The 9,819-nt window shown below is 39.8% G+C and overlaps 1 protein-coding gene across 2 annotated transcripts in view; it reads right to left on the reverse strand.

Annotated features, from left to right (window-relative positions):
* Positions 1 to 835: 835 nt before the first annotated feature.
* Positions 836 to 9,819, reverse strand: part of SNAPC1 (small nuclear RNA activating complex polypeptide 1) — a 9,698-nt gene continuing 714 nt past the window's right edge. Inside the window, exons 2-11 of one of the 2 annotated variants that reach the window (XM_041402145.1) lie at positions 9,108 to 9,321; positions 8,738 to 8,897; positions 7,573 to 7,713; positions 7,013 to 7,117; positions 5,758 to 5,916; positions 5,286 to 5,360; positions 4,556 to 4,618; positions 3,401 to 3,539; positions 2,673 to 2,753; positions 836 to 1,226 (exon numbers count right to left, since the gene is read on the reverse strand). In XM_041402145.1, coding sequence (XP_041258079.1) covers positions 1,192 to 1,226; positions 2,673 to 2,753; positions 3,401 to 3,539; positions 4,556 to 4,618; positions 5,286 to 5,360; positions 5,758 to 5,916; positions 7,013 to 7,117; positions 7,573 to 7,713; positions 8,738 to 8,897; positions 9,108 to 9,220 — 1,071 coding nt within the window. In that variant the 5' untranslated portion in view covers positions 9,221 to 9,321 and the 3' untranslated portion in view covers positions 836 to 1,191. The remainder of the gene's footprint in view (positions 1,227 to 2,672; positions 2,754 to 3,400; positions 3,540 to 4,555; positions 4,619 to 5,285; positions 5,361 to 5,757; positions 5,917 to 7,012; positions 7,118 to 7,572; positions 7,714 to 8,737; positions 8,898 to 9,107; positions 9,322 to 9,819) is intronic. The other variant, XM_041402134.1, reaches the window with a different exon arrangement.

Here is a 9,819-nt window from a genome sequence, read left to right on the forward strand (position 1 = left end):
AAAAAGTGTTTCTTCTTCTCTCCTTAACAAGGCTGAATGCAACTCTGGCACTTCATCATCAGCTTTTCCAGTGTCCAGCCTCATTTTGGCCCATTCCTCCTTGCCAACCAACACATTTAATATGGAAACCTTTGATAGTAAAACCATTTGTATCTCCATTGAAATTATTTTTCTTCTAGGTAAGAGCCCTTCAATTCCTCTGGTCTTTGACAGTCATACTACCAAACTAATTAATTCAAATTAGCTTCTTTTTGTATTCAAAATCTTTCAAATTTCTCATTTCTATTTCTTCTTGTAGAAAGGACACTTAACTCCTTTGCCTTTCTTGAAAGAACAGCTGTAATAAACTGGAGAAATTCCAAGAGAGTAACTCCACATTCCTCTTAAACTGTTATGGTCAGATGGGGATATTTAAGGCTACAGCCTTCCAGGGCTGAGTGACACGAATTCCACTGGATTTAGTGTTTACAGAAAATATTCCAGCTGATGATTCTCAGTCCATTTGCTTCTTCTGCTGCACTGTTGCCAAGCAAGTATTTCCCCATGCTGTGCCTGTTCTCAATGCTGAGATCCATGTTTATTTCTGCACCCACTTCTTTCACTCCCCTCCAATTTATGAAGATCATTTTGAATTCCAGTCCTGCCCTTGTACAGCTTAGGGTTATTTGCAGAATTAATGAACATCCTTTACGTCTTTCCATTTTAATACACAGCAACTCCAGATCTGCTGGAGACAGGGCAGAACAAAAAGCTTATCAGCAAGTTCATTTCCACACGTGTGAGATAAAACCATGATAAGCAGTGAAGTTTACACACCATAAAATGGAGCAAGTCAACCGTGAAAAATAATTTATTGTACTAATTTTCAACAGTCAATAACCTTATGTTCAGAGATAAAGGATTATAGACATGTCTTACATGGGCAAATATTTTCTGAGACTTCTCTTTCCAGCTCAGCCAGGACACAGCAACTTCAGTCTCTCACAAGAAGCATTCAGCAGGTGAACAGAGGCACCACAAGACAGCTGAAGTATCCCAGTCACTACCAGTATTCCAGCAACACCTGTGCTTCTGGTCCCACACACTTCTTTTATGTTCCAAGGTATCCAAAACAAGCACTTGGTGTTACCTCTCACATTTTCATTTTGTCTTTAAAATTAACATAAGTGGTTCTCCAACCCAGATGATCCTCTAAAATAATCTTCTCCTCTTAGGGAGGGATACTTCTGAAAAAAATAAAGAGAAAGGGTTTTTCACACTATCTTCCTTCATGGGAGTTGTTCAAGTAGAATGAATTCTATCCAGCACAGAAAATTAACTGGATGAGCTCTTGAGATCCCCTCCCAGTCCCTCTCCTCATGATTTTTAAATATGCAAAAAAAAAAAATCTTTCTGGATTCTACAGCACACTATCATTCCAAGTATCAGCCGAAATTCCACTGATGAATATTTTACTTCAAAACTTACTCCATTCTAAAAGCTTTCTGCTCCTCACCAACACCTTTCAGATTTTGCTGTGAATTTGACAAACTGAATACTCAAAAAATATCTGAAGAAACTGCTTATGGGTATTTTTAATGTTTTAGAATTTACTGGAAAATTCTGATAAATGGAGAATGTTCCTGATTTAGAAAGAAACCTTTTGTCCACAAGTGGACAAGTGAAGGGAAAGTAAACAAAGTACAATATTAAATGCTCCATGGCACCTTCAATCTGACCATTTAAAATTGAATTAATTCCCACTGTCTACAAATAAAAGTGACCAGAGAATGTAATCCCATTTCAGTGCTACATGATGCTCCTTTGCTTCTAAAAACAACAAATATAAATGCACAATGTCACTAAAAATGTATTTTAATACATTTAAATGTATTAAATTGTATTAAATATCCCTTGTATTACATGCAATTTTGGACAGTAAATTAAGTGCAGAAGATTCTTTATATTATGCCATGTTCTCAAGCAGAGAACAGACCCTGAAGCTTCTGAGTTGCAGAGCAGCTCAGTATCATCCAACATTGATGCTTCTGCAGAGCAACTCCACTGTAAGCTTTAAGCAATCTGCTTTACCACTGCTTCCCAATTAAAATAACATTATTTCCAGTAACCTGACAGCAAAGCCATGCATTTCCCTGCTGCAGTTCCCAGAGTCCTCCCCTGACAATGTCAGATAACTTCCAGCACAGCAGAGGATGCTGTTGCTGTATTGAGCTCAATCCATGAGACACTGCCAGCTGAAAGTAAGGCTGGAGAGGAACCTTCTCTCCCCTCAACAAAGGTGAGGGCAGCAAGGGCTCTTCTTTCCTATGTTCACAGAGTTACCAGAACAGGCATCTTCTGAAAGTGGGTGACTGACCAAAAAAATCACTTTTCCCTACACAATGGAACTCCTCAAGACAAACTTGTATTACAAAAGAATGAGACTCCTTCAAACTGGACCAATTTTAACTGAACACACCATGATGAAATCTCTGTAGAAAAAAATTACTCTGGGAACTTTGCCATGGCATTTCAAAGTTCCAATTTTCATGCAACAATCTGCAGGCTAAAACCAAATCTAGCTTTTGCAAGGCAGCAAGACATGATCCAAATATCAGCTTTAGTTTCAGAAAAACACAGCAGAGGGATATTAAAAACAGGTCTTTGTTTTGCTGGAATTGCAATCATTGTACCTCCTCCATCTGAGTCCTCTTCTACGATTATTGGCATCCCAACATGCTGAGTCACAGTTTCCTTTGCCACTTGCATTTCACCTGCACACAGATTTTGAGGAAAAACTGTCAGCTTTTTTTTGCTTCTACATCCCTCATCCAGAAGTTAAAAGATGGTTCTCTGCTGCTCTCCTGAGATGCTGTCAAATGCTGCAGACAAACCTACTTTTCACAGTACCTTCCATATGGCTCACTAAGAAACTTCCAATAACAAGTAATTAACACTACCAATTTAAAGCAAATTAATTACCAACTCAGTTCAATAACTCACAATGCCTTCACTGCTCCAAAACACTTCATCTACTCTTTTAAAGTCAAGCAAAAGCAACACTGCCTAATTCTCATCTCTGAAGAGGGATTAATTTCCTCAGTAACTTTTTTTCCCTAGCAGAGGCTAAGCAAGTCTGAAAACTGAGTTTGAAACTTTGAAACTAAATCCCCATCTTCAAAATAAAGACAATTCAAAACCATTTTGCTGTTAGTTTCATTTCAACTGTACCAAAAAAGGAGTAAACAAAAAAATTCGACAGCAGAGCAACTTCTATCAGTTGAAGAGTTGGATATCAGAAAGAGAATCTCCTTAGGAAAAGTAATTTCTCAGTGATCAACAGCAAAATGTAACCCAGTTAGCAAAGCAATGGATGAACTTGTGCAATCTCCCCAGGTTCACAGATACAATGAAGAAGTACCTCTAACTTCTGAAGAACCTCTCCTTGCTGGCTGTGGTGTCCTGCTGGCTTTTTTACTTCGACTTGGAGACTTTCCACAATGGGACCCTGATTCAGAGGATTCCAGCTGCACTTGACGATGTCTCCTGGATCTGGAAACCTGAATGACACAAAAAAAGCTCGACTTCTACAGCCAGAGCTTGCTGTGGGGGTCACTTGACAAGCCAGCAGGGACCAAAGCCACAACTTGATGTCAGGGTGGAAAAGGGATAGAAGGGGAAAGAGGGAGGGAACACTAGTTGCTGTTCTTCACTTTTAACAGGATAATGTCCTTCTATGACTTAATGGGTGCATAATTAGAAATGCAGATTAATTAAACATTCATTAATTCCCAATCCATTCTCTGTTACTACCAACCCATGCCATGCTGCATCCCCCTACACAAAAGAAACACTTCCAAAAACTGCTGCCTTAAACTGTAAAGCCTCCTTACCATCATATTTTGCTTAAGTGCCTAGAAAACATCACTGCACATTCACAAGTCTGGACTGTTATAAAATCCAGAGCTGTGTTTCATTCAATTACACATTTTTTGATATGAGATTTTAATAAACAGAGAAAGCTGAGATGTTTCTCATAGGACTGCTAAGAAAAAGACAAACCAAAATATTCTTTTAAGGGAGAAGCTACTGAAACAGTTTTCAAGAACTTGCAAGTGACTTTAAACTTCCCAGTCCCATTTTCACAGGCATCTTCCAAGATTCCAATATCAAGTTTTCAATAACTTGCAAGTGACTTTGAACTCCCCAGTCCCATTTTCACAGGCATCTTCCAAGATTCCAATATCTAAGATACAAAGAATCTGAGCAATTAAACTCTCACATATTTTATACATCTTCTTAAAATTCCATCTACCTAAAAAGAGAGGAAATATTAAAAGATACCCTGTAAAGGAAAATCCCCCAAGCACAGGCCTTATCTGTACTGTTCCATAAATCTAATAGGAATAAGAGCTTTGGATTTCCCTGCTGTGTTAGGGAAACTAGAACATTCAAAAACTGAATTACAGAATGCAGTTTTAACTCGTTCCTTTTTGACCCAACATTTACATTAAACTGGTACTGAAAACTCTTCCTGAAAAATAAATGCATCCCCATTATCAATTTTCATACCCACCTCAACAACTGCAGAATAAGACTTGTATTTGATTCTGGCCAGGGCACTTGCTCTTTCAGAACCCTGTAAAGAAACAAGAGTCCAGTCAGAAAATATTCTTATTCCATTACAGCAGTACTGAAATATTACATCAGGCAACCACTTGAGTATTACTGAAATATAGCAGTACTGAAATATTACATCAGGCAACCACTTGAGCAATAGCTCACTACAGCTGTAACTATGTAATTAGTTCTACAGAATTTCCATGCCACCAAAATGGTACTTCAAGGAAAAAAATTTCATTAAAAAGACAGAGCATAATTTTGGTTGCCTTCACTGTTACAAAGTTCAGGAGGAGAAAATTCAAATTTGAAACTTCACATCTTACACAAATTCAAAGCAGACAAGTACAACATGAAATAATTTTGTAGCATAAAAAATTAATATTGCCTTTAGCTGAAACTCCAGGAGGAAGTGTAAAGGTGTTTGGCTGAGAAAATACAGCTCTTTTCCCTCCTTACCTGAGAGAGACTTTTTATGGTGATCATGTAAGAGCTGTCACAGCAGTGAATGCTCACAGCTCAATAGAAAACAATGTGAGTTTAAAACAAAACCATGCAACCAGCCCCACCAGCTGTCCTTGGACTTTATTTTGATACTATCAAACTTTGACCTAGAAGTTCAGCCTGAGATCTGAAGTCAAAAAATGAACAGATCTGGCCTGTGCAATGCAGCAAAGTTTCCTTACCTCTGTTTCTAGAAAAGTCTCTTCTTTCTTTTTGTTTTCTGTTTCAAGAGTCACTTTAGCATTTCGGAGTAATTTCTGTGGGGAAGAAAAGTGTTTTTCTTTAAACATCTGTGATATACAAGACAGCTAAAACCCAAGAACTGCAAAAAACAAGACAAGTACTTACACACATGCCCATTTCCTACATCTACCTTACACTGTGGCCCTTCTTTGATGCAGGAATGTGTTACAGAGGTATTTCATGAGGTCAGACCTTCAGGCCTTCCCTCTCAGTTGTGGTATCCCAGAGGCACGACCACCCACAAGTCCTTTTTTCCACACACATCCCTGCCTCAGGTTTCACACACTGTATGCCACCAGTGTCACAGTTCCTTCTCCTTCAATCTGAGATGTAACCACACCAAGAAATCCAGCTCTTACATGTTCACTCAATCTGCTAAGGCCCCACAGCATAGTGGCTGGTAGTACCTACCACTCTGTTCTGCTGCCATTCCTGATGTTCCAAGGTTATGTCTTTGAGATTAACCACAAAGTCATCTTTTATCAAGCTCAAGGCCTTGTCTGGCTGGGATTTGTCAGCTGAAATGACACACTTCATTTTCTGGTAGTGGTCGTGGATATTCATCAGTTCCTGAAATTATTTTTTAAAAAGTGTCTTTCAGAAAAAAAAAAAAAAAAGGATTCCAGCAATAAGGCAATATTAGTCTTCAATGTACAAACCCAAGGTTACAGAAACCATTCTAAGGAGACCAATGGACCAGGAGGAATGTTAGAAACTGATTGTGGTTAGATTATTTGAGTTTTAGAGCCAAGGAATCCTGCTAACCAGAACTGACCCATCAAATAAGCTAAAGAAGAAAGAGTATCTTATATTATTTAAACTAAAAAGGTTATTCAGGGCCACTGCTCACACAGGGTTCATTCTGATACTGTGGTTTATTTTCATCTCTTTGGAGGAAACATTTTATTTCACAGATTTCTGTACCACTGCAGTCAACCTTACTGATACACATTTGCCAGCAATAAATGAAAAAACCTGCAAAGAAAGTTCCATCACAGAGTGATGTAAGAACTTTTACCTGGTTTGATATGAGAACCTTTACCTGGCTTGAATTATTCAGGTTTTTATCAAATGCACATAGAATAAAAAAACCACAAGGTTTGAAAGGAGAAATAAAGGTGGGAGAAGGCTATGAACTTGCAGATAAGTAAATTCATATTATCACAAGTATCAATCCTCCAGTTGCAAGCTGCAGACATATCAAAACAAACATGGTTCACACCCCTTTTCCATTTTTCTCTAAGTGACAATTAACCATTTACACCCTTTTACATCTTATTGAGGCAAAACCAAAAAACATTAGAGCATATTTCAGTATTGCAAAAGGTACCACAATTCTTCCAAACTAAATGCCACATTTCTGAGTGTCTGGTAAAATTATCTTAGTCTGCATTCCACAAAAGGACAGGACTGCTGATTAGAGAAGTTACAGCTCTTGGACAACAGAGAAATTAAAAGAAAACAAACCCCATTGATGAATCTGTAGTTTAAAGGTTACTGTACCTCCAATACATCATTAGTGATGAGGCTGTTCCTTAGTCTGCATTCCACAGGAGACTGACAAAGGACAAGACTGCTGATTAGAGAAGTTACATCTCTTGGACAACAGAGAAATTAAAATAAAACAAACCCCATTGATGAATCTGTAGTTTAAAGGTTACTGTACCTCCAATACATCATTAGTGATGAGGCTGTTTACTCTATTACTTGGGTCCTTAAATTCTTCTTTAAAATAATTTTCTTCAATCTTCTTCTTAGTTCTGTAGGTCAGCTAAAACAAGAGGAAATGTTTGTAATCTAAAAAAAAAACTTTAAAAGGCACCTCTTCTTGAGAATTCCTACTGTATATCCATCAATCAGGGGATGTGAGATACTGAAAGGCATAAAACCACATTAAAAAAAACAGCTCTGCTGTCACATGCTCAGAGGCAGTACTTTTCACAAATTATTGTCTAGTTAAGAATTTAATCCAGCACCTAGACTAATTTCCCCAACTGGTAAGACATCTCAAATCCATTAGGGACATTAGATACCAAAAAAACAATTTTCAGGTGAGAAGCATTCAAACATCCTCTAAGCTCTTCATCACCTACCTATGTAAAGCCACACATATTGCATTTTAACACAGCCTCAATCTGAGCTAACCACGAGTGCTCTTGAACTGTCAGGCATCCAAAGATGAGGGCATTTTGTTTAAAAATCTCAGTTATTAATGTAATAACTCACTAGCTTTGGCATTGCTGTGAAATAGAAGGCTCTGGCAAGTCGCAGTCTCCTGAAGATATAGGCTGCATCATAGTGCTGGGAGTCAAGCAGATCCTGCTGAAATTTCAGGATTTCAGGCCAATCCTTGAGTGCAATTCTGATCTGCAACAAAAGAGTTACATACTGTTAAACTAATACTTCAACCATAAAAATTAACTGAGCTGACTACTGTGATCTACAGTCTACTGTGATCTGACTACAGACAGCACCTGCATGTCCAGAGCTGCAGAAAGGATCCCACTACAGCATTTGTTATTGCTGTCATCATTTTATGCACCTAAGATTATTATACTTTCTTTGACAGTGATGTGGAAAACAAGTCCTTTCTGACATTTGAACATTCATTCTTCACATTCTGAAGTGTGTGAAAAATAGTCTGCACCTGGGACATTCCCCTTCACTTGTGATTAGGAAACAACACTCACAGCAGGTTGTGCTGCCACTGAAATGCTCATAGATGTTCTCTTTCCTTTATTTCTTCCTTTCTCTCCTGTCACATGCACTCTGCCCACTTCCCTTTCTCTCTGCTTAACCTTCTGGATAACTTCTGTACCCTCTTACTGCTATCCAGCAGTGGCTTTAAAATTGCCTAACTTCATCTTCATAAAAAGTTATTGATTCCTCTGAAGTCAAAATACGAGATATCATGGCATCACTGTAGACTACTCCAAATTCAGTTTGTTATTTAAAGAATTTGGACTCAATTTGGCATGTAGCACTCAACATATATCACAAAGTTCCTAAGCAAGCCACTTCTCCTTGCACTGAGTTTGTAATTCCTTTAGATATTGGTCTCTCCTATCCTAAAAGCAGCAAGGAGGCTGTCATTCACCCTCACCACCTATTTATGAATTCCTTCTCTGGTTAACAGGAAGTGGAAATAATTCAGTTTCCTCCCTGCTGGAATTCTAAAGAGTAACTCAGGTTGTAATGGGGTTCACCCTACAGCAGATGAACACATTCTCTGCCCCTCCATTTCCAGTAGCTTTCAATCTGGCTTTAAGTATTTTTATTTTAAGAAAACAAGAGGAAATGCCCTAACCATTTATGATGACAAAGCAGACAGCAGTGTACCACACATCTTATGCCTAGTATATCCTGAGAATAAAACCTCAGGAACAATTACCTTTTGTTTTGGCTGACAAAGCTGGGCATTATAGAGCCCATACAGAAGGTACAGAGCACCAACTCGGATCTGGAAGGAGTAGGGGGGAAAGAAGTACTGCTGGGCCAGATCTAGAGTCTTCTTTGTGACCTTATTCCTCTCCAAAGCTCTTACTCTACCACTAAAACAAACAAACAAACAAAAAAAAAAAAGCAGCATGTTAAAGCAGGTAAATATACAACTGCAGGCTTTACAAAAATCCATAATGCAGAAACAAGCTTTAGATGTTTTAAAAACACAGAATCATTGAATGTCCTCAGCTGGAAGGGACCCACAAGGATCACCGAATCCAGCTAATGGCCCTGCAGAGGACAACCCCAAGAATCACAACCTGACAGAATTCAAGAGGAGTCTGGACAAGATTCTCAGCACAGGCTGTGACCCTTGGGGTGTCCTGTGCAGGGCCAGTAGCTGGACTCCATGGTCCGTGTGGATCGTGGACATTCTGTGATTCACTCAAACAGGCACGTCCTGTGATCACAGTTAAACCTCACGAGGATTGCACCAAGCTCCCTGCGGAGTCAGCGCTCAATTCACACACATTCCTAATGAAATACACGAAATACACCGAATTTAAAACTCTTTTCCATCATTACAGAGGGACCGATGCTCCACTTCCTTTAGAGCCCAGCCAGGCAACCCTCTCCCTGAGCCAGGCCTGAGGGGGCACCCGCACCCCCTTTAAGGCTGGCTGTACCACGGGAGGAAACAGCACCGGGGCTGCGGGGCTGGCGAGGGGAAGGCGAGGGGCAGGAGATGGAGAAGGCATGGGGCAGGAGATGGAGAAGGAGAGGGGCAGGAGATGGAGAAGGCGAGGGGCAGGAGATGGAGAAGGCGAGGGGCAGGAGATGGAGAAGGCATGGGGCAGGAGATGGAGAAGGCATGGGGCAGGAGATGGAGAAGGCATGGGGCAGGAGATGGAGAAGGCATGGGGCAGGAGATGGAGAAGGCATGGAGCAGGAGATGGAGAAGGCATGGGGCAGGAGATGGAGAAGGCATGGGGCAGGAGATGGAGAAGGCATGGGGCAGGAGATGGAGAAGGC

The sequence above is a fragment of the Onychostruthus taczanowskii genome, unplaced genomic scaffold (genome assembly GCF_017590055.1).
Source record: "Onychostruthus taczanowskii isolate IOZ18803 unplaced genomic scaffold, ASM1759005v1 scaffold1, whole genome shotgun sequence".
NCBI classification, from domain to species: Eukaryota; Metazoa; Chordata; class Aves; order Passeriformes; family Passeridae; genus Onychostruthus; species Onychostruthus taczanowskii.